Below are 27,948 nucleotides of genomic sequence, written 5' to 3' on the forward strand. Positions count from 1 at the left end.
TGAGTAAGAGCTACGTCACATCTATACAACGTCAAGTCGCAGCAGTCATGTATGAACATAAATGTGTTCACTAGCTTCTAACAACAAATATATAAAGTTTTCTTATCTTTTACCATTTTAAATCATTTAAGCCATTGAAAATCAAATGCATATCGATATATGAACTGGCGGCGCAAATTTTGTCATACCTAATAATCATTGATTGAATGCTAGCACAACAATGTTCAGCAGCCCTGGTACTATACGTTTCTAGTAGCCCTGTTATATTTATTTTTAAAAGCGAAGCAGGCGGCGCCAAAACCAACAAATACTCTGCAATATTAATAATCCAGCATTCGGTTTTGGAACACGTTGCTGTAAACAACAAAAAACAAAATTCATCGTAAAATTTGATTTTTCGAAAAGATTTTCCAAAATTTGTGTTTGGTTATGTTGCCTCAGCTGCTCGTAAGTAAACTTCAAAATAAATAAATGCATTTCGATTGCGTAATTTGTGCAAGCGCATTTCATCCTTTTTTTTTGTTTTTTTGTTTTCTTGGAACAGCGGTGCCGTAATTTGGTACGATCTGTGCCCTGGCAACGCTGTGCCTCCGAATCGAGCAGCACCAAGGACGATGTTATTGTAGACTTCGAAGATCCCGATTTGCCATTGCCCGAGTATCCAAAGCGTCCGGATGAGCCATTGGCTAAACGCAAGCAACGGTAAGAGTATTTTGTACGTGATGCTTAATGGATGCCATTCCAATAATGTATTTGCAAAAACAGTCTGCTGTATCAATCACGCAAGCGGGGCATGCTTGAGAATGATCTGCTATTGAGCACCTTTGCGCACAAATACCTCAAGAATTTCGATGCCAAACAGACGGCGATCTACGATGAACTTATCAATGGCGTTAGCAACGATTGGGATATTTATTACTGGGCGACGGGCGTTAAGCCAACTCCTGAGCAATATGAAACGGAGATCATGAAGCTACTGAAGCAACACGTCAAAAATGCGGAGAAGATCACACGGCTACGGCAGCCAGAACTGACCTATTACCGGCAGAACTAATATTTTGTTGGGAAAACGTAAACAAGGCGACAAAACTTGCTGTCTGCCTTGGGTATGGTTTTCCCTGTGGCTTCCCCCACCTTCCGGTTTCGCGCTTTCGACAAAGTATTTCGTTTTACGTTTGACGAATTGAACAAGAACAAAGCTTGCTGCAGAATATGTGGATACAGACGATATACACTCGATCATCCTTACACACACATTCACACACAACACTACACAGATACAATACATCATTTAATGTACACACACACACACAGACATATTTTTACTCGATTTATTGCAGGGCTGGTTGTGCTTAGTTAATTAGTTAGCTAGTACTAGGTATAGGTATTGTTTATTGAACCTCTTTGTTATGATTAAATTGGGAATTTAAAATCATATTTGGAATTTATGCCTAAGAACAATAGCTAACAGCGTTCAAAGACCTTGTACAAGATGGCCAAACTGGTCAGTTCGTAGAGATGCTGCTTTAGACGCGCCGGTGGCAGGAGGAATTTCTTGAAGCCTGGAAACAGCACGTGCTCCATGTACCAGTGCTGGCTGCGCATATCGCCATCATACTGCCAGTCTAGCTGGGCATAATAGCGCGCCGTTTCGCGACAGAAAGTCTCAAAACATTGCGCCTCCTGCTCCCAGTCAACCTCGGTGGCCAGCCGCAGCAGATAAATGGGCAGCTGTGCGTGGCTGGGAATATGTTGTCCCAGCAGTGCTGGCAAGGATTCCAGGCAGCCCTGTTCCGAAATGCGCAAAGCGAAATACTCGCGCATAATGGGCGCCTTCTCTTGCAGTATGCACACCGCATTCGCAGCCAGCTCCGTTTTGTCACCATCCTCCGGCACCCAGCCGGCGGCACGACTGTCCAGTGCAATAAGCAACAGCTGCTGCAGCGGCAGTGGCGGCACCACGCTTATCTCTGCACAGTTCTGGAACTCGTAGACCAATCGCTGGTAAAATAGTTCCTCGCTCAGGGCGTAAGTATTGCACATGTATAGGCGCGTTTCGTGCTGAAAGAGCGCACGCCGTTCATCCACACATCCCACATAGACGAGCTGCTTCAAAATGGTGCGTAGTGGCACATGGCACTGGCGCTCTACACGCTGCTGCATATTCAGCACGCTGGTTAGACGCACCTCTTTTGATTTGCGCGCCGCTGTTAGCCGAAAGCTTTCGTCCTGTGTTGCCGCTGGCGTTTCATTGCCGGAGCTAGAAGACAGGCCCGAATCACTTTTCTCCAGCGTCTTAAAAAACTTATCTAGCTTTTGCTCTGTGGAATCGGTGCGAACCAATTTCTTTTCGTAGATGCGCTGAGTTTTGTCCTGCGTTTGGGTTACTTCCAGCTGCGAGCTGCCTGGCAGTTTGAGCTGCTTGTAAAAGCTTCTGGTAGCATTGCTGCCCAGCAGCTTAGCCTCCATTTGCTGCTTGATGCGCTCAATGATCTCTTCTTGGTAAAGAAAGTGCACCTCATGCTTGGTGGGATGTACATTGACGTCCAGGTTTTGTGGCGGCAGCATAAGGCTCATGTAAACAAATGGATGTTGACCTCGTGGCAAATAAGTGGCGTACACAGCATCCACAGCGGCTTTAAGTGCTGCAAGCTCGAGAGGATTAGCAAGCGATGCAATTCTAATGTCAACCACTCACCCGGCGACTCGACCAGTCGATGATTAATAAACAACAGCAGCGTTGACTTCTTTACCGCATAGTTAACCTGGGTAAGCTGACACTCCAGCTCAAACTTGAACATATCGTCCTTATGGCTAAAGTTCATCAGCTCTTTGGCAACGGCGGCGCCGTAAATGGCGCGAATATTTTCCGCACGCGAGCTGCGCGCTTGTGTCTTCAGTGTCGGCTGTTCGCCTTGCTTGCGCAGAACGAAACCCACTTGTGGATTGTGGACAGCGTACTTGGCTAGCACATCGGATATTTTTTGAAACTCTTCCGCGGGGGATTTGAGCGCCTGACGACGCTGTGGCATTGTATAGAACAAATCCTCAATGGTGATGATAGTGCCCTGATTGCCGGCACACGGTTTTGGTGGGGCCAGCAGCTTGCCATCCGAGTAGGTGGCCTTGTAGCCGCAGCGCTCGCTGGCCGTCTTGGTTTGTATGCTCAGATGGGCTACATGGCTAATGCTAGCTAGTGCCTCGCCACGGAAACCGAATGTTGCAATTTCTGTCAGATCCTCAAATTTGCTCAGCTTGGAGGTGGTAAAGCGCTCGCAAACAATGGACAAATCATCCTTGCGTATGCCAGTGCCATTGTCTTGGATTTCAAGCAGCTTGAGGCCGCCGGACTTGATGGTTACCTGAATGTGACTCGATTTGGCATCCAGACTGTTTTCTAACAGCTCCTTTAGTGCGTTTGCTGGACGCTGAATAATTTCACCGGCGGCTATTCGATTGACAACCACCTCGTCTAGCTTTTTTATGACTCCAGGCTCCATAATGGCGCCAAAATTTCGCTGCTTAACTAAGCATTGTAAACAAACTAGTGATGTCACTTGAAAAATATCGATTTATCGACTTTCGAAAATGGATAATCTGGTCTTTGTATAGCCTATCGATTGTAGAAACTGTGACGTCAGTTCTTCGATTTAAATCCAAAATTTGTTTTTGTTAATTTTTATTAACAATTAACGTTTTTTTTAACACTTTTTTTGTTAAACATAAACTTCAGATAACAGTTCATAAAGCGTTTTAACTTAACCTATTTTGATTCGAGAATTTCGAAATGATTAGTTTACGGTTATTTGTACTGCGTTGTGTTTAAACATTAACGGAAATTCTAGAAATTCTATTATTCGTGTGCTGGGCTTGCGCTTGTGTACGTGTGCGTGTTTAAAAGAACCATTTACATTTTAAGCAAAGAAATACGGAGATGCCCAAAATAATGGTTGTGTATTTGAAGACGCTGCGCACCTTGCGTCGCTTGCGCTCGGCGAGAATCTCATTGTAGTCAATATATAGCGGACTCTTGTCCGGACTGAACGAACCAAGCTGTTAAAGTCGTTCGTTTATTAATAGGCTCGATATACTTATAAATATACTTGCTCACATATTTAACCGTCTTGGTTAGATCGTCTATAACGCCGCGATATGCTCTCAAATTGCTCCGCAAGTTGGATAACTGCATTTCCAATGGCTGGCCCAGTTTCCCTTTCATTTGATTCTGGATGACGAAGCGCAGCGAGGCTTGTATGATAACCAAGTGCTGTAAGTGATTGGCGGTGATCATAAGTATCTCATAGAAGCTGCAATTTAAAGCCATATTAAAAGTGTGCTCAACAACTTAATGTGTTTCATTTACTTATCCATGCCGTCCTTTTTAACCCGTGCAATTGATTTCCTAGACCAGTGATGCAAGTGAAAGCTGTTTACAGCGCATAGGTAAATCGTAAATTACTAAATACATGACTTAGAACCCAGTTAACACTTACTCTAGTATGCCCTTCCTGATCTTGTTACGATAGATGGGAAACTTAACGCCTATCTTGCTGAGATCATCATCATCCATAATTAGGAATTCGGCCAGTGAGGTGCGCGCTTTGGCAAAATATTCCAGCATATTTGCCATATCCACAGAGTTTAAGATGCCGCTCAGCTCCTGAAAGTACTCCGGACACTCGGTTTTCAGAAAAATGCGTGGCACATGATCACGCAGCGTGTTGTAGACGAAAAACTCCGACGGCACCATATAAGTGGCAGCAGGATCACGCGGCAGCAGCTCAAACAGATCGTAAAATCCATGAAATTCGGCCACCTGTTTGGGCGTGTAGCCCTTGTTGTTGGCCAGGCTGGCATTAACGCCCGCATCCACCAGCAACTTGACTATGTCAGCATGATTGTTCTCAATCGCATGAAAGATGGGCGTGCAGCCCTGATTGTCGGTCGCATCGAAGCTCACCTCTTTGATCAGCAGGCGCACAACGTTAGTGTAGCCTCTGCGGCAGGCAAACATAAAAGGCGTCAGGCCATACTTGTCGGACACATTGATGACAGCGCCCTTGCTTAGCAGCAAGCGTACGAGCTTCTCAGCCACATACGGGTCGTTCGCCTGGCAGTCACAGGCGAACATCAGCGGCATTGTGGAGTCTATCTGCTTGTTAACATTCGCTCCGAGCTGGTTGACCAGGTAAGCGGCCACCTCGTAGTGCCCCTCGCGACAGGCATACATCAGCATTGTGAGGCCTCCGCATACGGTGCCATCCACATGGAATTGGAGCGCATCGATTTCTTCGCGCACACCCTGTAAATTGCCCTCCAGCAGCGCATCGAGCAGCTTCTGGTCGCGTTGCACGGGCGGAACGAACTTCTCCCGCTTCAGCTAAATAAAAAGGGGCTTGTGCTCAACTAAATGAGTGGACCAAGTTATTTGCTTACAGGTTCAGAGAAGTAAAAGCCGTCATAGCTGCTGCAGTCAGAATCATCCGAGTCCGGCGGTGGGCCAAAAATACATTTGTCGGTCATTTTGTTGTTTTAGTTGCGCGCGTCCAATTCAATTTTATTTAGTACATCCCAATTATAATACTTAAAAAAATTGCGCAGCGTAAAGCAAAAAACTAAATAAAATTGAAAAGCTTAGAACGCAGTGTGGCCAAGGCGCACAGACAAGAAATGCACCAGTTGCTGAAACTAACAACTGTGCTGGTCACACTGAACAGCTTGGCTTTAATCCGCCTTTAAATTGCGTATTAATAATCCATGTTTATATGCTATATATGTTTTGATATATTATATTCATGTTTATTTACATGTAAATTAAGCTGGTTATTTAACTTTTTCATTGTTTTATTTATATATGTACTATTTCTTTTTATCCTTTTTCGCATAACGTGGACCACCAAAGTTTTTGCCTTTGTTGAATTTGTTTTTACCCGCCTTATTGGTTAACTTCACAGTGCTTGTTTTCTTCTTCGCAGCAATTTTAGTCATCTTCTTGTGCCGATTGGCCTCGGATCTGTTGGTGAATATATTATTATTAAGTTTAAGTTGCGAACGTCCATTGCCAGGCAGTTTTGACTCACCTTAGACGCAGTGCACCGCTGCGACTGACATCAGTTAGATCATTGGTGAAGGCAGATTGTCCGGCACGTCGCTTGGGCTTGCCTCCGGTAGAGCCAACATATTTGGGGGCATCGGTGGCAGCACCCAGTTTGCCAGGTCGTTTGCGTAGCTTCGCCATTTTGGCGCGCACCAGCGATACCTTTTCTATTTCCTTCATGGCGCGCTCCTTGGCGAGCTGTTCTGGTGTCTTCTTTCTGGGCTCCTCCTTCTTCTTCTTTTTGCGCTTAGCGTCTAGCTCCTTAACTGGTGGGCCGTCCTCGCCATCGCCGCCGTACTCTGGACGCTTGCGTTTACCCGCCGTTTTCCCCTTACCAGCTGCAGGCGCTGGCTTGGACTCCTCGTCGTTGGAGGTGAGCGCTAGACGAGCTTTTTCATTCTCACGCTGTTGCTTGGTTTGGAACCAGGTGCGTCTCTCGTTGGGCTGGCCCAGCAGTTTACGTTCGGTTTTAGACAGCTGCTGTTCCGTTTTGGCCAGCTGACGTTCCGCCTGCTCCTCGTCGAGTATGTTTTCTGCGAAAATTGGCAAATAAAATAATAGAAGTACATTTCTTTCAGCTAAATTTCCTTACGTATTTCGGGCTCTAGTGCCGTCAGCTTATTGCGATACTTCTCAATGATCTCTGGTGGTATGATGCGATTCTTCACACTGCTCTCGGCGTTCTTGATAATGTCCTTAACGATTTTGCGCTCCTTCTCGCCGGCCAGCGATACTGAGATGCCAGCTCGCCCGGCACGCGCCGTTCGACCCACACGATGTATATAGTGCTCCGTGGTGATGGGCATCACGAAATTGATGACCGTCTTAACGCCCACAATGTCGAGACCACGGGCCGCCACATCGGTGGCAATCAGCACATCAATTTGCTCCTCCTTGAACTTCTTAAGCGACTCCAGACGTTGCTGCTGCGTCAGATTACCGTGCAGCTCCCCAGCGCGCACTCCCAGCAAACCGAGCAGAATGTGAAGTCGATGAGCCTGCTTCTTGGTCTGCACAAAGACCATGCAATGATCGTGGAAAGTGCGACAAATCAAGCTGGCCAAAATGGGCTCACGATCGCCCTCCTTATCCTCGCGTATGCGTATAAACTCTTGTCTCAAATTAAAGGCAACCTGTTGATTATTGTTGACGAACACTTTGACTGGCTTGTCCAGCGAGACGGCGGCCAGATCCTTGACCTGCTCGCTCATGGTAGCCGAGAAGAGCATCGTCTGGCGCGTCTTGCAGCAGGAGTTGATAATCTCCTTCATTTGCTCAGCGAAATACTCGTCCAGCATGCGGTCGGCCTCATCCAATATAAGCACCTGCAATTTAGATAACAATCTTTAGCTACCCTGACATTATGGATACCTTAGATGCCCAAATTGTTGGCAATCAGCTTGCAGCTGCAGCGCAGTTGCAAGTACCAGAGTTTTATCCGCATAGCATCGAAAAGCTCGGAGCGCAAGGATTAAAATTCATCATCTTTTGTCTGAGTTTTTGCATTTCATCTCAGTGTACGCTCACCTCAATGGAATCCAAGCTGAAACTGGGCGTATTCTTGATGTGATCGATAAGACGACCGGGCGTAGCAATCACAATATCAGGATTTTGACGCAGCACTGTTTCCTGCGCCTTAACATCGAGACCACCGATGGCCAGGCCCACATCAATGCTGGTAAACTGGCACAGCTGCTTGGTCACCTGGTAGACTTGGGCACCCAACTCACGCGTAGGTACCAGCACCAGCACTCGCGTAATTGCCTTGTTGTTTAGCGGCCGGTAGAGCAGACGCTCCACCGTGGGCAACATATAAGCTGCTGTTTTGCCTGTGCCGGTGGCCGCACAGCCGCAAATGTCGCGACCTAGCAGCGCCACAGGTATTGTAGACGCCTGAATAGGCGTGGGATAAATGTAGCCGAGCACGCCGATGGCGCGCATGAGCGGACGCGACAGATTCATTTGATAGAACGAGGTGATCAGCTCGTTGGCCTCGACAGTGTCATCGAATTGCATTTTTTCGCCTTCCTCCTCGTCCAAGTCATCTTCGGCGGATTTCTTCTTTTTGTTCTTGCTCTGTTTCTTTTCACGCAGTCGCAGATTGTCGTGCTTCAGCTCATCATCGGAGAGCGCAATCTCCTCGTCGTTCTGCTCTGCGGCCACAGCCTCGGCGCCACCTCGTTGCTGCAGGCGTGCGGCAATTTTGTCATCGGTCTTTGTACGTGCCTTGCGCTTAACATATTTCATCAGATCATCCCAAGTGTCCTGATTGTACTCCTTCACCGAGGAAACGAATTCAAAACCCTTCTCAAACTCGGTCACCTTTTTGTGCCGTAGCTTGGTCGGTTGATACTGCAGCGTAAGAATTGAATTGTTAGCAGCTGCGTAGCCACTGTTTTAATTGTATACTCACTTCAACTTCGGCATCCGAGTCTTCAGACAGATTTTCTACCTCGGCATCATCCTCAATAGTGCCTATGAGGTCCATATTTTTAGTTGCACCCATTTCTATGCGCTTAAATGCAGCGCGTGTTTACACCTTTCAGCCAACACAACACGTGTGCGAGCGAACGCGATATAATTGGTCAATACATCGCTCATCCCTAATTTGTGTTGCCGGCAAGCAATAAATATCGATATGTTTCGATAACTGCCGACCGGTAAACAGCTGTTGCGACAATTGTTATGAAATTTTGTTGGCTGCCATCAAGATGCTGCGTTTGATGACAAAAGCTCGTGCTCTCAGGTATATAAATATACAAAACGCTTAATTCATGTCGCATAACAATAACAACACGTTGCAGATCGCTTATACCTGCCGCAAGCATTCGTGGCTATGCACAAAAGGTGCCCAGCGGCGGCAGCAGCAACATTGGGGCCAAGGATGAGGTGCCGCCAATTAGCAATGAGCCCATAGAATTCTTTGGCAGCCATGCAGCCACTTGGCGTGCCCGCGACACTCGCAGCGGTGGCAGCGATGAATCCCTGTGGTATCAGCCCTACGTCATCTCCGCCAGCTTGGCACTATTTCTGATCTACTTTTGCATTTTGCGAGAGGAGAGCGACATTGATCTGCGCCTAGAAGGAAATCTGTACGATCATGTAAGTGGCTTGGAGGAGGTTCAGCTCACTGTCAACTATAGGTACAACAAAGAGCATGGACTGGACACCAAGGAGCAGGAGAAACGCCTCATTGAGCTGGGCGTCGATCTGGGGCAATTGGATGCCAAGTTGGCGTCACAGTAGTTTGCATCGCAATTAGTTTTATGTGTTGTTTTTATTAAGCAAAAAAGTTAAATATACCAATATAAAACTACTACTAATTAGTAAGCATCATTTGCTAAAAGATGATGTTTGGCCTGTATAATAGAAGGACAAGAAAAGCGAACTTCGGCACGCCGAATATTAGAAAATTCTAAAGGCCTGTGCTCATACGAGCCATAATCTTTGGCTTGCTTAAATTGCTTAAAGAGCATCCTATGCGTTCCACGATTCTTGACAAAGCAACGTCTTATCCAAAGCTACAAACAATCTTTTCGTTTTCTTCACAGTTTATCCTTGTGTTCACTTCAGTCTTAGTTTTTGTTTTATATTTTTCTAATATTTAATTAACAATTAACTCAACATTTGAGAGAAATCCAAAGCAAAGTCAAATTACATTTCGGAAATCAAAACTTTCTTATTTGTAATATAATATATCTATATATAAATAATATAACATTCGAGTGAACATTCAGAAATTATTCACTTACAATCAATCTTCATATAGTGCAACAACATTTGCAATTAATGCAATATTCAAGTGGACTTAATAAATAAAAAAGCTAGAATAAAATGGAATCATTTGAAAGAGTGCAGCTTAAACAAAGGTTGACTTATTTAGAACTCCAACGGATGGCCATGTAAGGAACGAGTTAATCTCAACGGAAACTTTATACTAATTGAGTAGACTTAGTTTAGAGCCTTATCGACATTATCGGGTTTCTGGTCTTGCTCCGCTGCGCGCCGCTTATGTTTCTTGGTTTTGCAATGATGGTAAAACGTGGAAGGTCCCTTGAGTGTGCGATCGCAGCATTTACAATAAATGGGCGGCCCCTTTGGCACAGGCGTCTCGATGAACGTAAGGCCCTTCGACTTTGCCAGATTGGTCACGTGACGAGTGCTATCGCAGTGGCGCTGATAGTTGCCTTTCTCCTTGATCGTCAAGTTGCACAGCTCGCAGAAAACTGTGTCGGCCATCAGATGCACTTTTCGCCTATGCTCTTCAATTGCCTTTCTGCTCCAAAAGCTCTTGCCGCACGTTTCGCAGATGAAGTCCTTCCGTTTCAGGTGAACCCGATTCACATGTATATTGAGCAGAAATCTATTTGGAAATTCCCTTTGGCATGTGCTACACAAGACCTTAAAAGGCGTTTTGCGTTCTGGTGGTGGAGGATGTCCCAGTTCCAGGCGGCGTTGTCTCATGTGCTCACCAACCGCCACTCGAGCTTCCTCCCGGCTGTGTCTATCACAGCAACGGCTCTGCGATGGCAAATTGCAGATGAGGCAACTGTAGTTGCGCACGTGAGCCTGGGCCACATGCGGCCTGAGGGAGCGCTCCAGTTGGAAGCGCCATTTGCACCTGGAGCATTTGAATCTACGCACACGCAGGCGACAGGCATCGCGTACGCTTCGTAAATGCTTGAGGTAAATTCCACGCGTTCGAAAACTGCGCGGGCAACTGGGACATTGCCAGCGATGGGTGCACTGCATCATCGTATGCTGCCTCTGCATATGCAACTGATGGCTGTAGCTGTGCAGGTAGCTGTGACCGCACTTTGGGCAAGCAATGAGCATGCAGCGCTTGCGCGGCGCTGGCGGCACACGCACCTCCGACTCCGACACAAAGTCTAGATGGGTGCCTTTGGGCATGCGCACATGCAGTTGCTCCACTCGTGCAGACAGTTCCTGATGCTCGGCCTGCTCCTGTTGCTGCTGAGCCGAGAGCATCAGCTTGTAGGTCTCATTCGCCAGAAGCTGGCCCACCTCGCCCCGCCTCGTGCCCCTGCTCAAATGCGAAAGCAACGTGTGCTGAATAAAGTAGCGACGATAGCATAGGCGGCAGTGCCAATTGTCGCTGGGCTTGTGCAGCCACTGATGTGCCTCCAGCTGCTGTAGCCTGCGCCAGGGCATTAGCGCACAGTCAGCGCAGCCACAACGCAAACCCGGGAAGCAAGGTGCTGCTGCCGTTGGCCTGAGGGCAGCATGCGCCTCACTGTCCCGCAGCTTGGCCACGGCACGGCGATAGCCAGTTGTAATCGTATCCATAATTTGCTCCAATTGGGCTACATTAATGGCGCTCGCCTGTGCTTCAAAAGCGGCGCCCAGCGCCCTGTAATCCGGCAGTAAATCCACCTTATAATACTGATTGCTCCAAAAATGTTCACACGATTGGGCTACGCGTAGCAACAGCATCATGTCTGCGGTGCGGAAGCGCACCATCTTCTGCACTGGTCCGCCGGCTGCTGTTGCCTCCGCATCAAAGTTTACGTACTTTTGGATGTAGCCGCTGCAGCATTTGCATTTGCAGCTACAGAGATTGGTGCAGCTGTTGCTGCTTGCAGCGGCAGCTGGTGCTGGTACGCTGGCGCTAAAGTCTTGCAAGGCAACCGCCAACTTGAAGGGCCAGGACATCTCTGCGCCATATAAAATGCAAGCAAATAATAACAATATTCCAATGTGTAACGCGACGGCGCTCTAAACAATGCAGCTATGCAAATTCGATTAACTTTAGTTAGCGATGAGTTTTATAGTGGAATGACACCAGCTGTTTTGATTGGCGCAACTAGAAGTTCAGCTTAAACGATACTTATTCCGAAATCCCCAAATACTTATCGAAGTGGGGACATATAAAAACAAATAGTTAAATGTATGAATGTTAATAAACAATAGTCGATATTTTTAAAGAAAAACATTTCCACCATAAATTTGATGCACCAACATATGTGCAATACAATCGATTACATGCAAGAGCTATATTTATCGATAAGACATAATTTTGGTATTCTTGCATTTGGCGCATTGCAGGCACACAGTGTTTGTTGTTTTCGGACAACAAAGACGCGTACGAGCGGCGTAATTCATTTTCGTTTTGGTGCTCAGACCCTGTCTGTGTGTTTTTGGGTATAGGTAAACAATATAGCAAGTGTTAGACGATTAAAAAGCGTAAGTGCTGTTCAACTATGCGATTACCCTTCATTAAATTTCATAGTGCATCTATCATTTACGCATACGCGCGCACACACACACACACACGCACGCACACACCAATTGCGTATATTGTACATGCATATATAAATATATATGTACCAATTTAATTTAAATTAAACTCGTCTGCATCCGACAGTCAGGTCCAAAGTTCATTTTTTGTGCATCGCTTACTTAGGTGTGCGTTTGCTTTAATGTATCTATGTGTGTGTGTCTGTGTGTATGTATGTAGATGCATACATGCTGCTTATAAATTATATTAAAAATATGTTGTCAAATGCCGTTTCTTTTTTCTAAGCTCCTCACGTTTACGATAAACAAAATACGTATAAACAATGGCTTCGCATTTCTTTCGCACTGCATTTTACGCAACTGCAGCGAAAAAATCAATAAATCTACCGTTTGCCGCCGGCCGCACGGCCGCAACACTTGCCGTGGGCCTCTCCTTTGGTGGTAAATGTCCAAAAATTACACACACACACACACAATGCAAAAAGTTTTAACTTTATATATATATATGTGTATTTACTGCATGTATCTGTCCTGCTCCCACCCACAACAAATCAACAATTTACAGCACAGAATAATCGTGCCGCCGCCGTACCATATGATAACGTCTATGTGGATAGATTCTTTAGCGGCTCCGGCGCCGTCCCGATCGCCGCCGGCAAGGACAATGGTCTATTACAGGGGCCGCTGGCTGAGTACCGGGGAATGCAACGGCCGCTGGCTCGCAATTTCTCAAGCCTGCAAACGCAACTGGTGGGTCATGTAAGCATTAATACATATTTACATACGCAATGTTTATGAATATTTATTTGTATAGACTAGGACTGACTATATGTGTATATGTATGTGTGCATATTTTGGTTTTTTGCTTTGCTCTGCCTTGCTTTAATTGTTTGCCAATCAATACTAATTTATTCGCTTTATTTTTTTTTTTTTTCGTGTAATCAAATTTTATTTGCAATTTGCAGCTGCTGCTGTCGCTTAACATAACATTACCATGCATTTCACCTAACAGAACAAAAGCCATATACATTCTATAACATTATTATTGCCAGTTTCCCTAACAACAATTTCCTAAACAAACAGTGTTGTCAATGCAGTTAGTTTATAGCTAAATTTTTAGCGTTTTTTAGCTACGGTTTTGAAGCGGCAATTGGCAACACTGTCTATAACATGATCAGCATCTCCCGCAACATACATAGCAAGCATAACATTTACTATGTTACCAGAGCTCCAATGAAGCGATAACATCTTGAATGTTAAGCTACAGCGCGCTGGTCAATGAGCTGTGCGGGCAATGTTGTGAACTTTGTTCCCGGCAAAAAATGATTAAGTTTGTTGTTTGAATGATTTGCCGGCTAATAATATACATGTATATATATATGAGCTTAATTATATGCAATTACCTAACTCATATTTGCCGCTTAACTTAACCAACAAATGATTGTCATTTAGAGTCTTTAGTACAAACCCTAATTATAAATTTGGCTACATCAATGCAAAAGCGACCTCTGCCGTCCGACAGTTGCACTCACTCAATTGGGGCAACTTTCGTGCGGATGGATAGATCATCATAATGGCGCTCAATGTCAAGCTTTCGGCTCAAGCTCGCTCGTGCGGCTCTCTGTTTTAGCAATTTTCCAAGCTCCATAAGGTGGTCGCTTCCATTGCCGCAAAGTAATTCAATCCGCCGCAATATCAACTCAGATCCCCCTGCACTCACACACGCACACAGATTTGTATATGCCTTCCAGATTTGTACGGCTCGGCATTGGAAACTAGGCGCACTCGCCCACCATGTTGTAAGCTCTTTAAAGACAGTCGATCGAAGCTTTTATAACTGCAAATACATGTTGCACACATTTTGCAGTCGCGCATAATTCTAATTATGGATTTTATAATACAAATTGCGCTAGTTATCGTATTATTGATGATAGTGCTTAAGTTCTATAAGCGCCAGAGACTTGTGAGTTGTTTGCTTAAATGCAATTTCTGTCTTGTGCTCAAATATCAAATGTATAAAATTCAAGGCCCAGTAGCTGGCCTAAACGCATTATCTACATTCTGCGACCGATAACACTCAAAATTCGCCCACAACTTTGTTTGACGCTTATCTAAATTGCAACCTTCTTATCAATTGATTAGACGTAACGTCTGCGGGATTAACGCCAGCGCTGTGCAGAATGTTTAAATTTAGTTTGTTGCACACCTGTTGCCCTGACGGTCCACAATATCCGCTCGCAGTGTCCATAAATCTTCAACATCTATAAAAGTCACACTAGGAATTTGTATTCAAATTTGATATATTAGCAATTCTGGTAATTGAATCTAACACGAATTTTGATGTAACTTCTTGTATTATCTGTGTTATCTTATCAATAATTTGTTAAAATCTGTGAACTTCATGTGGATTTATTGACTGCAAGGTCAAATTGTGCTCAGAGATTTGTCAAATACTAATGAGAACATTATCTGCTAATTCGCATGACATGAATAAAACTATATATACATATAAATACATATATATACTATAGGTTAGGCAGTTAAGCAGCATATCTAATCACTCGATGCTAAGCAATCAGGCGATTTTGATAGGGGCGTGCCACTCAGAGGCAAGCGTATCTAATCGAGCAATCGATTAAAGCAACTCGACCTATCCCCAAGCCAATATTGGGCATGAATTGTATAAATATAACTTTAAACTATTTATTTGATCCAATTCGCAAGCAATACCAGCTGTTATTATCTAGCTAACACCTGGTGTGGAAGTGTTGCAACAATTTCAACGGGATTTTATAAAATTAGTGGAATTGATATTGATTTGTTTGTTGAGCTTGGCATTTTCCGCTTGTATTTCACTCATTTGGGTGAAATTCTCAGCAAAAGAACATTTCTTATAGACTTATATTTCATTTGAAACTAACGCTGTTTATCTAATTCGATTATGCAGAGCGCAATGGCACCGTTGAAGAATCGGCGGTATTTATCCTCGAAGGATATTACCAAAAATATGACGCTCTATACGAACAACAAGGCGAACATCGAAGTGGATCCCAAAACGCTGGCCTTTAAGAAGCCCTCGGGCAATCCGCTGGTCCTGATGATGGCCTGGCTAATGGCCAAACAGAAGCACCTGAAAAAGTATGCGCAAATCTATACGGAAATGGGCTTCGACGTTATGGTGGTGCACATTACACCCTGGCAGCTGCTCTGGCCGGCCAAGGGTACACAGGTAGATGATGCCGTAAATTGAATAGCCGTTTGTTGACGCATTTCTCAACTGGTTTATTTGTTTTTCTATTTTTTTTTGCCAGATGGTCGCAGCCGAGACTTTGAAATTTCTGGAGAACAACAAATCGTACGCACCGATCGTGATGCATGGCTTCTCGGTGGGCGCATATCAGATGGGCGAAATAATGTTGCAAATGTCGCGTGATATGGATCGGTATGGCAGCATATTGGATCGTTTCGTTTGCCAAATCTGGGACAGTGCCGCAGATATAACCGAAATCCCAGTTGGCTTGCCGAAATCGATTTTCCCAAAGAACGAGCGCATGCAGAGCGCCCTGCGCAACTATACGCTCTACCATTTAAGGACATTCCACAATCAGGCCACCATACATTATATGCGTTCCAGCCAGATGTTCCACTCGACGCTGCTCAAGGCACCGGCGCTTTTCTTTGTATCCGAGAACGATCCGATTGGGCCGCCCTCTTCCAATCAGGCTGTGCGCGAGAACTGGGAGCGCGCCAACATAAAGGTGACGTTCAAGTGCTGGCCGCGCTCACAGCATGCCGCCCATTTGATCAAACATCGTGAGGAGTACTTGGAGACGCTGTTCCAGCACTTGGAGAGCTGCGGTGTCCTTGAGGCTGTTGGCGTGCCCAAGCGCGCCAAATTGTAAAAGCTCTCCGCTCAATTTGGGTGATACAAAAAAAATTGCGACGATTTCACGATTTTTGATAGTTGATAAGAATTAAAGTTTAACCATTTTGTTCCCTATTTGTATTATGTGTGTGTGTGCCAGAATCATCAAAAATTTTACCAAAATCTGCATGCAAGCAATATTTTAAGAATTTTAAGCGATAAAATGTTTCGTCTCGTCCCTGAAGCAAATGCTCGACAACAGTAAAGCAAACGATATTTTTCTGTACTTTGTTATATTTTGAAACCAGCACCAGCATCAATCCTAAATAAATTAATTTAATTAAATGTAATCAAGATCAATTGTTTCTCCACACAATTGTGTGACAAAAAAAAATTTCGTATAGCCCGCTGCGGACAGGATTCGAACCTGTGCGGGTAGAACCCAATGGATTTCAAGTCCATCTCCTTAACCACTCGGACACCGCAGCTTCGAATCGAGCGGCGCCAAACTGCTAACAACTTATCTTAGTAGTCTCATCTGGACTTATTTTCTTACAGCAGATGGCGCTTCAGGGCATTTCACATTTATTTTCATAGATGGCGGTGCAGACAGTCTATTTTTAACTACAATTTCTGGCAGTCTTTGGCTATGTGCTGCGGTGTCCGAGTGGTTAAGGAGATGGACTTGAAATCCATTGGGTTCTACCCGCACAGGTTCGAATCCTGTCCGCAGCGAGAGTGATCTTTTTATTTTCCTTTTCCATATGAAAAATATATTAAATATGTTTATAGTTTTTATCCAAATCAAAGTTATTTCTAATTTAAAAGCATTTGATTGTTGTTATTTTGTGATATATTTTGTACGTCAATTACAAAAAATAGTTTGCATTTGTTTATAAACTTAACTATGGTTTGTTTGATTTTTGTTGTATATTTAAAAAGAAACTTAATACAATACGACTGTATTAATAGAAGTATTATGTATATAGCTTAAAACCTAACCACATTCTCCGCAATAGAACTTCACTGCTTCGGCGGTGGACGATAGACGCCGACGACAACAGCATGATCACGTTCGTAGGGTTCCAGCGTCAGCTGTTCCTGTGGTTTCAGTTTGTCCGCCTGCATCTTCTTGACCTCGGCGGCGAAGACCGCCTCCGGTTGCGCTGTGGAGTCAATGCAGGACGCCTTAATGGAGATGACAAAGTGGCCGCCATTCTTAAGGAAATGTTGCGCATTCAGCGCCACAATTCGACCCTGATCCGGCTGTGCCACATCTGCAAAGATGGTGTCAACCATGCCAACCAGCATGCGATACTTGTGTGGATGACGTGCGTCCTCAATGATGGGTATAATGTTGGTCCGCTTCTTTGCCACGTTTATCAGATCGCGGCCCGAACGATGCGAAAATTCCACAGCATAGACCAGACCCTCAGGTCCGACAACATCCGAAACGTGCGACACTGTTGTGCCCGATGCGGCACCCAAATACAGCACCTTGGAGCCAGGTGGCATGTGTATCTTCTCAACGCCGCCCAAAATAGCAGCGGCCAGTTTGGATCGGAACGGATTCCACACACGGTACTCAATCTTCTCGCCGCCAGTCTGTGGGTAGGGATTAGAGAAAAATGTCAGATTAAGCCAATTCCCAGTGATATGCTGTGGCTGCAGGATCAGCTGTCTCAGTAGTGCTATAGTTCTAAGCGTCTCGTGGACGCCACCCGCAGCTGCTTAACGCGCACCTGGAGTGCGCACAGGCGGGCAGACGTCACGCACGCTCATGGCCACATTTTGCCATGTTCTGTACCCCTGCACAACATCATCATGGACAGCACAATATGACAGCGAAACGTGAAAACAAAAGTCTTGGTTTACACACCTCTACGGAAATGCGCTTCTCGCCGTACACTTCCGAGCCGGGCACGAAGTTGCGTGTGACCAGAGCATCCTCTTTGCCGCGGGCTATGAACACGCCCTCGTGACGATGTGGCTCAATGGTCACTGTTTTGCCGCCCTTGAAGCCGCCTGCGCCACCACCACGGCCGCCGCCTCCGCGACCACCACCGCCGCGTCCACCAAAACCGCCGCGACCACCAGCTCCGCGGCCTCCGCCACCGCCACCACCACGACCACCTCCACCTCCTCGACCGCCAAATCCGCCCCCTCTGCGATCGCCACCGCCACGACCACCAAATCCGCCGCCGCCTCCTCTGCGATCGCCACCGCCACCACGTCCGGCGCCACCGCGGAAGCCTCCGCCACCGCCTCCTCTACCGCCACCACCACCACGAGGACTGAAACCTATAAAGAAAAAACATTAACGATTTAAATTATATTCAAACACATTGCTTTCGTAGGTTAAGCATTTGTTGCATTGTTTTGGCCCTGGAAAAGTGCCTTTGGATATACACAACAATGTGCTTGACGTTGCTTAGGGGCAATTCACCTGGCTTACCCATTTTATGTGTGTGTAGTTTTCCTTTTTAATTCAACTGCAAACCAATCCAAATTACAGACGCACGCGGCACTCTATAAACGCTGTTGAAAAGAAACCACGTGTGTGTGGTAGGGATGCGTGATAATAATATATCGATATCATTTAACATTAAGTTAACAGTTCTGTTGGTAAATGATGCGCTTGCATTGCTTCTAGATAATTTGGAGTTTGGTCACACTGTTCCCAGCGCAAATATGGCCGTCGCATGAAAATTGTGTGAGAAAAATATTAAGCGCCGTGTTTGCCATTTGTGTGTTTTAAACCAACAAAAAACTATACAAGCGTGCACGCAAAACGTATACAAATGTAAGCAAATTAGTTAAGTGCCTGCAATTATCGTTTTTATTAGCATAACATAACTTAATTGCCTATCTTCGGTTCGTGTTCGGTGTCGATTATTTGTCGCTGACAAAGCAAAAACAGAAAAAATATATATATATGTATATATGCATACATTCATATGTCTGTGCGTGTGTGTTGTGTGCCGCTCTGTGCGTCAGGAGCACAACAAATGTCGATGAGAAGCCGGTGCGCGCGTCGGTACATTGCGCGAGTACAAATGAATTTTGAAACATTGCATTTAATTGGCCTTCATGGCCATGTGTGCCGCGGCCTGGGTTGAAGAATCGGCGTCCATTCGTTTAGGCAGCGGTAACGCTACGTTATTATGGCAGCCGCGACGCGCACGTACCAAGTCGCATACGTTTCCAGCTGTTTGTCGCGACCCGGTCTCTCTCCATCTCTCTCACACACATTGCTCATAAAGCGTTAGCTATGTGTGTGGGTTAATAACGTTATGACGTTATGCTTAAGCTGCCAAGCGCGCGTGTTGCTCCCGTTCTTACGTTGTTACGCTGGGACTGTTTTCTATCTCTTATTGTTGCTGTTGTTGTTGATGTTGTTGTTATTGTACGCCATTTCTAATGCCTCTCTCTTTCTCTCATGTTTTTTAATCAATTGTAATATATTTGCAGCTTTTTGTGTATGTGTTTTTTATGATATATATATAAAAGAAAGAAGAAAATGAGATAGTGTTGCGCGCGAATTAACCGAAAAGCAAATTAATCGTGCGCGAAAGAGATCGCGGTACGCTCCGCGTAATGGCGTCGCGCAGGCGCCCCGAAATGAATCCAAAACTGCACATGGACAGACAGCCGACAGCTGCACGCATAACAGGTACCTAATAGGTATATCGATAAAAATGTATCGATTAATACCCTCGGTAAAATTGGTGTAAGCAGCACGACGACAAATCGATATACGGCATATATCGAAGTTTGTTGTAGCACAAAACAAATTTAAAAACAAAAACCGTTATATTTAAACAGTTTTAGCATCAAAACAGGGTTAACACATTCAACAAATTATAAAATAGCTAATATATTTAGCTGATATATTGTTGTAAATATCGAAAAAAAAAAACTTAATTTAAGTCTGTTCAGATCATGTGGGCAGACGCAGAGACATAAATTGTGCGCGGTGTACCCAACGGTTGGAGGTTCAAACAAATTCCTATTCCTTTACAGTCTGTGGCCAACTAAATATTTCGTTGTATATAGTCTGAAACTAGCTGGTCTGGATTGCACGACTAGGAGATACCCTGGGCGGTGTCCAGTGTCTAAACGAGGTGCGTTTCTTCCCTAGCCCTTCGCCACATAGTCTGATTTTTAAAACTTTCTGAAACTTTCGGGCCTGAGATGTGACATCCAAATGTGTGCAAATTCCACAACTTAAAGCCATAGTTTTTCAAAATAAAGTGATGAAATGGGGGCTAAATTCAAATATTGAAATATTCTACAACTGTGTACACTCAATTAACATTTTAAATGGTTTAGGACAACAAGTCGTAATGCTTTCTGATAATCTTAGCTTATCTGTGTAACCTGCTTCCGGGAACACTTTCTTTTTCTGTATAAGAAGTCACACATTATCACTATAAGGTGATAGGATGGGACTGGAGAAAAATAAACATAATATTTGTACCCTGTAAATATTGCTAAAAGAACGCAATTACGTTATGAATTTGCAGATCCATCTTTGCCCGCCGGCAAGCGACGCGAAATCGATAACGTTATGAAGAAGGCACGTGCCAACACCACCAACGATTACTGGGACAAGAAACTGATCGAGGCCGAAGAGAAAGACCCGAATCGCTGGCGCCACACCGGCTATAAGAAAATGTACATTCAGGGCGAGAGCAGCTCCGGCGAAAGTGAACGCGATGCGGCACAGGCCAGCTATTCCCGTTATCCGGGGGCACCGGCCAACTCTGGCCCGCCGCCGGCGGCGTCGTCGTCCGCGCGTTACGGCCGCTCCAGGTCGCCGCATTCGCGAAGTCGCTCGCGTTTGCGCAAATCACCGCCGCTGTCGCCGCCGCCGCCATCTCATGCGCGACGCCGTTCACCGCCGCCGCAGTTTATGGAGCGCAGGGGGGTTATGTCGCCGCCTTCGCCACATCATAACGGGCCGCCGCCATTGCGTGGCCGCCCACGCTCGCCACCCATGCCGCCGCGCAGTATGCCCCGCTCGCCCAACAACCATCACAATAGCAACAGCGACATGCTGCGTCGTCCGGGCAACGGTCATGGTCGTCCGCGTTCGCCGCCCGAACCAGTCGCTGGCTCATCCCAGCTGCGTCGCAAGCCGGCAAACGCGTCGCGTTCACCTCTCAGCCGGCGTCGGTCGCCACCGCTGCCGCCGCCATCGTCGTCTTCGTCGGGCATCGATAAACGTGGCATGGGCGCAGCGCACATTTTGCCGCGCTCCAAGCGTCCACCCTCACCGCCGCCAAGGGTAAGTTACTTGTCCTAGCTAGCTTATTCTGTTTAATTTATTTCATATCCTTTTGCAGCATTCGATGCGCTCGCGTTCCAACAGCTCCATGAGCAGCAGCTCGGATGATTCCTGTTCGCTGTGCTCGCCCAGTCATCGTCACAGATCTCGGTGAGTTTTTGACTAACATGGATAACCATTTGTCCACATGAGCATTTCCAGGTGCAGCGAAAAGTTAATTAGTCGAGCAGGTGTCTCTTTGTCCAGTCATCGGCTGCTCATTCTGAGTTGCTTTCATTTTTACCCTTTTTTGCACCATAATGCACTTTGTTTCCTTTGGAATAAATTTGTGATCACTAAATTCTATCTTATGCTCGCAGATCCCGCGGTCCGCGTTCTCCGCCGCCTAAGCCACGTGGCCATTATCGGGGCGCCGGTGCGCCGCCGCCGTTGCCGCCGCCTGAATCCCATGGTCGCTTGCATGGACGTCCCACAACGCCGCCGCCGGTGCGTGGCAGTGCTGGCATTGACAAATATCGCGAGGGAAAAATGCGGCGTATAAGCCACGAGCGCGGTTTAGCGTCGGATGCGCATATGAAAGTCGGTCGCGCGTCGCGTCATTCACCGCCGCCAGAGGATCCGCGTCTCAAGCATCGGCCGCCAGAGCCACCAGAGCCTGCAGCACCAGCAGCGGCAGCAGCAGCACCGCAGGCCAAAAAGAAAAAGAAGGAAAAGGAGGTTAGTAATGTCAGCCCAGGCTCTCAATAATCCCAATCAATAATCTGTTCCACCAATCCCTCTATGCAGTTACGCACGCGCGTCAAAATCGAAGGTGAGAAACGAAAGAAGCATTCGAGTGCGACGGTCACGACGAGTGCCAGTGCCAGCGGCAATAATGCCAACTCGTCATCTGATTCGGATGATTCGGGCGGTTCCGATAGCGACGATGCGACCCCTGCACTACCCTCATTTTCGGCGACAACGCGTCTAACGCTCTCCGAGCGCTTTGGCAAAATGGCTCAGTGGAGCATCGATCGCAGTAATATGGAGAATATGCGCATAACCAAAGACTCGGCAGGGGGTGCGCTTAAAGTGATGATCGAGGAGGGTATGGAATCGCCGCCGCGTCGTTATTCATACTCACCGGCACCGGCTGGTCATTTTCCCGAGGAGTTGGCCACCACAGCACCGTCGGGCATGCTGTCGTGGGATGATGTGCGAGTGCGTTACGAGTACTACAAGAGTCGCGGTTATTTAAGGGACTTGGATCTTAAGGTAAGTGTGAATATTCCAAATCAGGATGAGTATAATCTAACCCATTAAATCTCTCGTTTCTGGGCAGGACTACATCAAATGGGAGGAATGGTGGTATAAATATCAGGAGTGGTTAAAACAGGAACGCTATTACGAGTACTGGGATCGCAGTCAGCAGCTGCGCCGACGGCGCAAGAAGCTGCCAGTTACTCAGCGTTTAAATTAGTTAAATGCAATTAGTTATTTCCCAAAAGCCCGTAAGCTGTTCCCTTCTACTTTTCCTTTTTGGCCCATTCATCATTCTGTTAGTTCTCCTTCTCCCCTTTATGTTTTTTGATCATTTCACTAACATGATTTTTGAATTTTCTTTTTTCTTTGTACATTTATAATGTATGAAAATGCATTTCGTCTGCTTTTGTATTTGATATCTAATTTATATATTATGTATATGTGAATCGATCGTCGTCTTTGATCTAGGGTGTCAACTGATCGCTATATATATATATATATATATATATATATATATATATATATATATATATATATGTATATATATATATAAATGGGTTTAATCAAAATTTAACACAGAGCATTGTTATATGTCAGCTATATAATTTCTGTGTGCGTGTTATTTTTCTTTCAGGCATCAAGAGACATTTGTAAACGCATTAAATAACATACATAAAGATCATAAATAAAGAAAAATATGAAAAAAATCTTAGATTTATTCTTAGTAACAGCAAACTGAAAGCAACTTCCCTTGAAGTTTTCATAAAGTAGCTAAACAATGTATAGATCTAAGCTAAAGTCTATAAAAATGGATAAATGCCAAAGAACTGTATGAACCTATCCCAAATTTCAAATAGCCGTTAACATTTGTTAGCCCTTAACATGCCTTATGTTTCTGTTAACACTAACATTCTATTTGCAGGATTTTGGCTTAGGTTAGTGCCCATGCTAAATCTGTTCATGTACCGACTAAACGACTGCAATGCTCTGTAAGATTTGAAAGCTGAGGGAGGCTTCAAGGTCGACATTTACATAATTTACATACATAAATAAGTTAACGACTACGGGGCCTATATGACTTGGGTTTTATGTGTGTAGTGGGAATATGTCGTGGATGTCAATGTCGTGACACGTCACCGAACAAATATATGCACGCCGCGTTAGCCTGACGGCATATAAATTGAAAAATTCACATATAAAAATGTGTAATTATTTGGCATGTTTTCAATTTGCGCAAACCAAAGACGCCGAACATGCGGCTGTGCTAGCCGGGCTCAGGCTGATGTCTCCCTCACAGATGACTGTATTTGGCGAATGTAACGGATGTGCCGATAGGGCTATGCATCATATTCCGAGGCGTTAGATTTCCGCTCTACAATTAAACTGGCACCTTGCAAGGAAACAGCTAAATGATAATTAGATTAGCAGGCTAGGTTTGGGGTTTGGGGGTTGCAGAAGTGTTGGGCTTAATTTTTAAAAAATACGAACAAGATATATATATATATAAAGGCCATCAAATATTTTAAAATATGATAAATATTAATTAACCTTTAGGCTAGCTAGCATAATAAATTAAGTCTGTTTTCGATGGTTTCTCTACAGTCTTAACAGTAAAATCTTAAGCACAGTTACATTATGCCGTTACATTTAACTTTATACTCTATAATTGCTTTTGGCATTTGGTGTCTAACCTCAATCTGAACCGCGCCGCCATCAACACCACGGGCCATGCCCTAGTACAATTGGGGCGTGCCTATGTCTAAGAAACAACAGTGTTAAGAAGGCTTTAAGCCGCACAGACTCCCCGTAACCGTCACCCCCGCGTCTAGCGCACAAAAGGAGCCAGAAAAACTTGAGGAAAAGTCACGTCTAATTACACACATCTTAGAAGAGTGTTTGACCTGGTTGCCGGCTGGAATGGGAATGCATAAGCTTTCTTATATTTTGCTAAATTGGTTTTAAAAGCCACAATGGGGTGTTCATTTGTAGGTGGAGGGCGTGAGAACGTGAGCAATTATTACGGTTAAGTGGCAGAGCGCAAGTGTCTGACGAATCCACACAGTGTGAACATTGTACAGACATATGTACACATGTGCTCACATATTTATAGGCTTTGTATAATCCACACAAAATGCTATTATATGCTAAAAATGACAAATAAGTGTCAAGGAATCAACATGGCGACAAAGGCAGCGCGTTGACAGCTGCCACACAGACGCCCCCTGGCGGCCGGGTAACGAAACGAAAACAACAGACGGCTGTAAATTGTCAACGAATAAATGTGTGCGCACATATCGTAAGCCCTATAAAAACTTAAAATAATTGAAATTTGTGCACAGAATTCGAGTGCGGCCAAAGGGCGTGTACAGGCAACGCCTGCAGTCGCCGGCAGTCATCATTAAGCAGCTCCATTTGTGCCGACCAATCACGCACAAAGCGAGACACACACACACACACGCACACACGTACAGTCATCGGCGAAAGAGATGGAGTAAGAAATAGGGTAGGGGGTGTGCGGGGCCAAGACTTGTGAATTAACAATTCCTTTCAATTAAGTGCGCAGCCGACAAAAAGGCGTGCACAACGCCGGCGTCCAACGTTATTTTCGTTTCAATAAAAATCAGGCGAGTGCTGCCAGGGCTGTAAGCAATGCGTAAACGTAATACGTAATATATATAAAAGCACGTTATGATAAATAAAACAAATAAAATATGTTTCAATGAAAATTGAATTGCCAATAGTTTTATGGAAAACATTGCAATTGGCTTATTGGAGTATATGTATGCGCTTGGCGTTTGCTTGGATTCACTGCCAAATGAACTGATCTGGTTTATTCTGCAGCCCTGGCTTATGCAGCACGCTATTGCACAAAGTAAAAGTAATGAAAACGTTGCATACGTACGGGCGCAGCAGCCAAACTACATAAATAAACGCAGAAAAGATAACGGGGCATGCTGCACTGGGTATTCCCTCCAGTTTTTTTTTTATTTTTATTTTTTTTTTTTTATGTGGTTCGGTTTGGCTCTAAAATCAGCAGCGTCTGTAACAAGTTTCGTGTTCTCTTTACAGTTCTTTGCTTTTTGTATTTCGTTACAGTCAATCAGTTTTGCATGAGCGATTTCTTTACTCGTTTGCGCCAACTGTACAATTTACTTACTGTGTGCCCCGCCGCACGGTTTGCCTGGCGGGGCGGAAGGGATACATGTATGGTCGGGATTGCGGGTTGCGGGTTGCGGGTCGCGGGTCGCTTAGCTTACTCGTTGCAGTTCGAAACGAAGTTAAAGCGAGTAGCTTGTGCTTTTCTTGGAGTTACTTATGTCTTGTTTGCGCAAAAGTTGCTGTGTCACAGTTTGCGCAAACAACATGCATGTTTTCTAATGATTTCAACTTCAGTTTGCCAGTTCACATCGTACACATGTACATATGTATGTATGTCATGCGTAAGTTAAAACAACAATTAATGTTTATTGTGTAAAAGTTTTTTTTTTTTTTTTGTGAAAATTAATTCGCACTTTTATTATTTCTAAAAAATATTTTTTCCGAAATTAGTCGCCAATTCTCTTTTTAATAATCGTTTTTTTTTTTCTTTTAAAGTAATCTTTCCTAATAATAATAAATACGAAATTATGATTCCTTGCAAGACAATTTATAAATTATTTATAGCTGTCTTAATCAAGCTATATGTAATGTATATACACTATAAAAATGAACGTTTTCTGCAATTACAGTCAAGCTGAGTTAAAGCAATCTCATCGGTTGAAAAACCTTTCAAAGATTAGCCACAATTTGTGCCAATTTCCAGCTTTGTATTAGTTCAACCTTCCTCTCATGCACTCGATAACTTCTCCAAATAACCACTCTCTGTAATTAAAACCTCAAACAATCAAACTGAATCCGATCTGATATCGACCCTACCTACACTTACCACAAACAAAAAAAAACAAAAAACAAAAAACTTTCGACACACACGTAAAGATTTTCACACGCACTTTGAGCAGGAATTTTTGTAACGGGACTACGTTGTATCCGAACCGAGTCTCATTGGCTGCCTGTCTTTGATTTTCGTTGGTTCGACCATCGACGTGATATTTGCTTAATTTTTGCCTAGGGGTTTGATTTGGTTTGGTTTGCACGAATAATTATTTGCCCATTTGGGATAAAGTTTTCCTGCAGCCAGGTAATTTTCGCAAAGCGATTTCAGCTGGTAATGGGAACTGTACTGCACTCCGGGTAGACAAAAACAATTAGAATCGGAATCAAACGAAGCAAACCGGAAACGACAGACACAGGCACACACACACACAGACACACAGACACTCACATACACTCACGGACAGGCACATGGACAGGCTATTCAAGCATACAAAGCGGATATCGGACAGTTGATTTTGATGGAAATCAATCGGAATTCATGTTACATTTTTGCCTGTCGACAGACGTTCGAGGCATTGTCATTGTATTTAAGCAAGAATTTGTCGTTTGCTGATGATGAGTTTCTACTGTACACGAGTGCTTAAATTGTCTGTCAAGCCTCCTCTATTGTGTGTAGGGTCATATACGCTAACCAGTTCTCGAGAGACTCAACGCTTATGCAGCTATCTCTCTCTTAATATACATATCTCTATCTCTATTATAGCTCACAGTGCGACGGTGTTGTTGTGTTTGCTTTTGACTGTTGCTTTATTTATTCACACTTAATTCTCATGTTTCGTTTATTGTGTTGTTTTTGTTGTGAGCTAAAAATAGCTGTGATAAGCGCCCGTTCGATCGTTCGCTGCTCGCGTCTATGCTGAGCATAGCAAGTTGCTTTTCAAGTATTGAAATTGCTGACGAAGTAGCTAACGGTCCTGTGGCGCAATGGATAACGCGTCTGACTACGGATCAGAAGATTCCAGGTTCGACTCCTGGCAGGATCGGCTTACTTTTTATTTTTTTGTTTATATTTAAATATTTTATTGCTTATTTTATTTGTAAATGTGACTAGTTTTTTGGTATTCAGTTTAATTATAGATAACATTTTGAGATATTTAAAAGTAAGAAATTGAAATCATGAGCAATTTTTTTCGAAAAATATCCATTTAATTCTTTTTCTTTTTTAACTTGTTTTTATATCGTACAATATAACTTTGATATCACTACAAATTATTTATGTACGTAATATATATGTATATTTATAAGTAATTATACTTGTTTATT

At 44.5% G+C, this 27,948-nt stretch overlaps 9 protein-coding genes and 3 non-coding genes across 16 annotated transcripts; 6 read left to right on the forward strand and 6 right to left on the reverse strand.

Moving 5' to 3' along the window:
- Window positions 1–286: 286 nt before the first annotated feature.
- LOC6627010 (succinate dehydrogenase assembly factor 2, mitochondrial) lies at window positions 287–1,435 on the forward strand. The gene is made up of 3 exons (XM_015173928.3): window positions 287–447; window positions 545–702; window positions 766–1,435. The coding sequence occupies exons 1-3, from the start codon at window positions 430–432 to the stop codon at window positions 1,052–1,054; spliced, it is 465 nt and encodes a 154-aa protein (XP_015029414.1). The 5' UTR covers window positions 287–429; the 3' UTR covers window positions 1,055–1,435.
- On the reverse strand, window positions 1,318–3,554 carry Mlh1 (DNA mismatch repair ATPase Mlh1). Its single transcript, XM_002049583.3, has 2 exons — window positions 2,699–3,554; window positions 1,318–2,645 (listed from the first exon to the last, which is right to left on the reverse strand). Exons 1-2 carry the CDS (start codon window positions 3,498–3,500, stop codon window positions 1,465–1,467), a joined length of 1,983 nt encoding a protein of 660 aa, XP_002049619.1. The 5' UTR covers window positions 3,501–3,554; the 3' UTR covers window positions 1,318–1,464.
- A 147-nt stretch (window positions 3,555–3,701) lies between these two features.
- On the reverse strand, window positions 3,702–5,654 carry Gasz (ankyrin repeat, SAM and basic leucine zipper domain-containing protein 1). Its single transcript, XM_002049582.4, has 5 exons — window positions 5,437–5,654; window positions 4,494–5,380; window positions 4,364–4,426; window positions 4,112–4,307; window positions 3,702–4,053 (listed from the first exon to the last, which is right to left on the reverse strand). The coding sequence occupies exons 1-5, from the start codon at window positions 5,521–5,523 to the stop codon at window positions 3,895–3,897; spliced, it is 1,392 nt and encodes a 463-aa protein (XP_002049618.1). The 5' UTR covers window positions 5,524–5,654; the 3' UTR covers window positions 3,702–3,894.
- Window positions 5,655–5,773: 119 nt separating this feature from the next.
- Window positions 5,774–8,671, reverse strand: Rs1 (Dead-box helicase Rs1). Its single transcript, XM_002049581.4, has 5 exons — window positions 8,511–8,671; window positions 7,625–8,449; window positions 6,690–7,422; window positions 6,081–6,630; window positions 5,774–6,013 (listed from the first exon to the last, which is right to left on the reverse strand). Exons 1-5 carry the CDS (start codon window positions 8,601–8,603, stop codon window positions 5,860–5,862), a joined length of 2,355 nt encoding a protein of 784 aa, XP_002049617.1. The 5' UTR covers window positions 8,604–8,671; the 3' UTR covers window positions 5,774–5,859.
- A 20-nt stretch (window positions 8,672–8,691) lies between these two features.
- LOC6626872 (uncharacterized) lies at window positions 8,692–9,416 on the forward strand. Its single transcript, XM_002049580.4, has 2 exons — window positions 8,692–8,843; window positions 8,902–9,416. The coding sequence occupies exons 1-2, from the start codon at window positions 8,809–8,811 to the stop codon at window positions 9,341–9,343; spliced, it is 477 nt and encodes a 158-aa protein (XP_002049616.3). The 5' UTR covers window positions 8,692–8,808; the 3' UTR covers window positions 9,344–9,416.
- A 50-nt stretch (window positions 9,417–9,466) lies between these two features.
- On the reverse strand, window positions 9,467–11,867 carry LOC6626871 (GDNF-inducible zinc finger protein 1). The gene has a single exon (XM_002049579.4). It carries the CDS (start codon window positions 11,768–11,770, stop codon window positions 10,049–10,051), a length of 1,722 nt encoding a protein of 573 aa, XP_002049615.1. The 5' UTR covers window positions 11,771–11,867; the 3' UTR covers window positions 9,467–10,048.
- Window positions 11,868–12,154: 287 nt separating this feature from the next.
- l(2)k09913 (lethal (2) k09913) lies at window positions 12,155–16,570 on the forward strand. Of its 3 annotated transcripts, none has more exons than XM_002049578.4 (5): window positions 12,155–12,301; window positions 12,642–12,796; window positions 12,921–13,114; window positions 15,303–15,584; window positions 15,667–16,570. In XM_002049578.4, exons 2-5 carry the CDS (start codon window positions 12,679–12,681, stop codon window positions 16,255–16,257), a joined length of 1,185 nt encoding a protein of 394 aa, XP_002049614.1. In that variant the 5' UTR covers window positions 12,155–12,301; window positions 12,642–12,678; the 3' UTR covers window positions 16,258–16,570. The 3 variants fall into 3 exon arrangements, with proteins under 3 accessions (XP_002049614.1, XP_015029415.1, XP_015029416.1); XM_015173929.3 differs by having other exon boundaries at window positions 12,921–13,105; XM_015173930.3 differs by lacking the exons at window positions 12,155–12,301; window positions 12,642–12,796; window positions 12,921–13,114 and adding an exon at window positions 14,226–14,318.
- A 56-nt stretch (window positions 16,571–16,626) lies between these two features.
- On the reverse strand, window positions 16,627–16,708 carry TRNAS-UGA (transfer RNA serine (anticodon UGA)). The gene has a single exon. It is a non-coding gene; the product is annotated as a tRNA-Ser (tRNA).
- Window positions 16,709–16,873: 165 nt separating this feature from the next.
- Window positions 16,874–16,955, forward strand: TRNAS-UGA (transfer RNA serine (anticodon UGA)). Its single transcript has one exon. It is a non-coding gene; the product is annotated as a tRNA-Ser (tRNA).
- Window positions 16,956–17,131: 176 nt separating this feature from the next.
- On the reverse strand, window positions 17,132–18,827 carry Fib (rRNA 2'-O-methyltransferase fibrillarin). Its single transcript, XM_002049577.4, has 3 exons — window positions 18,676–18,827; window positions 18,100–18,521; window positions 17,132–17,825 (listed from the first exon to the last, which is right to left on the reverse strand). The coding sequence occupies exons 1-3, from the start codon at window positions 18,677–18,679 to the stop codon at window positions 17,244–17,246; spliced, it is 1,008 nt and encodes a 335-aa protein (XP_002049613.2). The 5' UTR covers window positions 18,680–18,827; the 3' UTR covers window positions 17,132–17,243.
- Window positions 18,828–18,878: 51 nt separating this feature from the next.
- Window positions 18,879–23,198, forward strand: LOC6626057 (basic salivary proline-rich protein 2). Of its 3 annotated transcripts, XM_002049576.4 has the most exons (7): window positions 18,879–19,023; window positions 19,692–19,893; window positions 20,747–21,510; window positions 21,569–21,660; window positions 21,870–22,227; window positions 22,297–22,764; window positions 22,832–23,198. In XM_002049576.4, the coding sequence occupies exons 2-7, from the start codon at window positions 19,818–19,820 to the stop codon at window positions 22,967–22,969; spliced, it is 1,896 nt and encodes a 631-aa protein (XP_002049612.1). In that variant the 5' UTR covers window positions 18,879–19,023; window positions 19,692–19,817; the 3' UTR covers window positions 22,970–23,198. The 3 variants fall into 3 exon arrangements, with proteins under 3 accessions (XP_002049612.1, XP_015029417.1, XP_015029418.1); XM_015173931.3 differs by lacking the exon at window positions 19,692–19,893; XM_015173932.3 differs by lacking the exons at window positions 18,879–19,023; window positions 19,692–19,893 and adding an exon at window positions 20,266–20,344.
- A 4,397-nt stretch (window positions 23,199–27,595) lies between these two features.
- TRNAR-ACG (transfer RNA arginine (anticodon ACG)) lies at window positions 27,596–27,668 on the forward strand. Its single transcript has one exon. It is a non-coding gene; the product is annotated as a tRNA-Arg (tRNA).
- The last annotated feature ends 280 nt before the right edge of the window (window positions 27,669–27,948 follow it).

Source organism: Drosophila virilis, chromosome 5 (genome assembly GCF_030788295.1).
Source record: "Drosophila virilis strain 15010-1051.87 chromosome 5, Dvir_AGI_RSII-ME, whole genome shotgun sequence".
In the NCBI taxonomy this organism is placed as follows: domain Eukaryota; kingdom Metazoa; phylum Arthropoda; class Insecta; order Diptera; family Drosophilidae; genus Drosophila; species Drosophila virilis.

Bases quoted from the DNA above. Each gene is read 5' to 3' on its own strand.
- LOC6627010 (XM_015173928.3), top strand. The intron at 703-765 runs GTAAGAGTATTT...TTGCAAAAACAG, and splicing joins TTGGCTAAACGCAAGCAACG to TCTGCTGTATCAATCACGCA.
- Mlh1 (XM_002049583.3), bottom strand. From the start codon at position 3,500: ATGGAGCCTGGAGTCATAAAAAAGCTAGACGAGGTGGTTGTCAATCGA. The intron at 2,646-2,698 runs GTGAGTGGTTGA...TCGAGCTTGCAG, and splicing joins TCGACTGGTCGAGTCGCCGG to CACTTAAAGCCGCTGTGGAT.
- Gasz (XM_002049582.4), bottom strand. From the start codon at position 5,523: ATGACCGACAAATGTATTTTTGGCCCACCGCCGGACTCGGATGATTCT. The intron at 5,381-5,436 runs GTAAGCAAATAA...CTTTTTATTTAG, and splicing joins GCTTTTACTTCTCTGAACCT to CTGAAGCGGGAGAAGTTCGT. The intron at 4,308-4,363 runs GTAAATGAAACA...TTTAAATTGCAG, and splicing joins AAAAAGGACGGCATGGATAA to CTTCTATGAGATACTTATGA.
- Rs1 (XM_002049581.4), bottom strand. From the start codon at position 8,603: ATGGGTGCAACTAAAAATATGGACCTCATAGGCACTATTGAGGATGAT. The intron at 8,450-8,510 runs GTGAGTATACAA...CTTACGCTGCAG, and splicing joins ACTCGGATGCCGAAGTTGAA to TATCAACCGACCAAGCTACG. The intron at 6,631-6,689 runs GTAAGGAAATTT...CAATTTTCGCAG, and splicing joins GGCACTAGAGCCCGAAATAC to AAAACATACTCGACGAGGAG.
- LOC6626872 (XM_002049580.4), top strand. From the start codon at position 8,809: ATGCTGCGTTTGATGACAAAAGCTCGTGCTCTCAG. The intron at 8,844-8,901 runs GTATATAAATAT...AACACGTTGCAG, and splicing joins ACAAAAGCTCGTGCTCTCAG to ATCGCTTATACCTGCCGCAA.
- LOC6626871 (XM_002049579.4), bottom strand. From the start codon at position 11,770: ATGTCCTGGCCCTTCAAGTTGGCGGTTGCCTTGCAAGACTTTAGCGCC.
- Fib (XM_002049577.4), bottom strand. The intron at 17,826-18,099 runs GTGTGTAAACCA...CCCTACCCACAG, and splicing joins AGAAGCGCATTTCCGTAGAG to ACTGGCGGCGAGAAGATTGA.
- LOC6626057 (XM_002049576.4), top strand. From the start codon at position 19,818: ATGGCGTCGCGCAGGCGCCCCGAAATGAATCCAAAACTGCACATGGAC. The intron at 22,228-22,296 runs GTTAGTAATGTC...CCCTCTATGCAG, and splicing joins AGAAAAAGAAGGAAAAGGAG to TTACGCACGCGCGTCAAAAT. The intron at 22,765-22,831 runs GTAAGTGTGAAT...GTTTCTGGGCAG, and splicing joins TAAGGGACTTGGATCTTAAG to GACTACATCAAATGGGAGGA.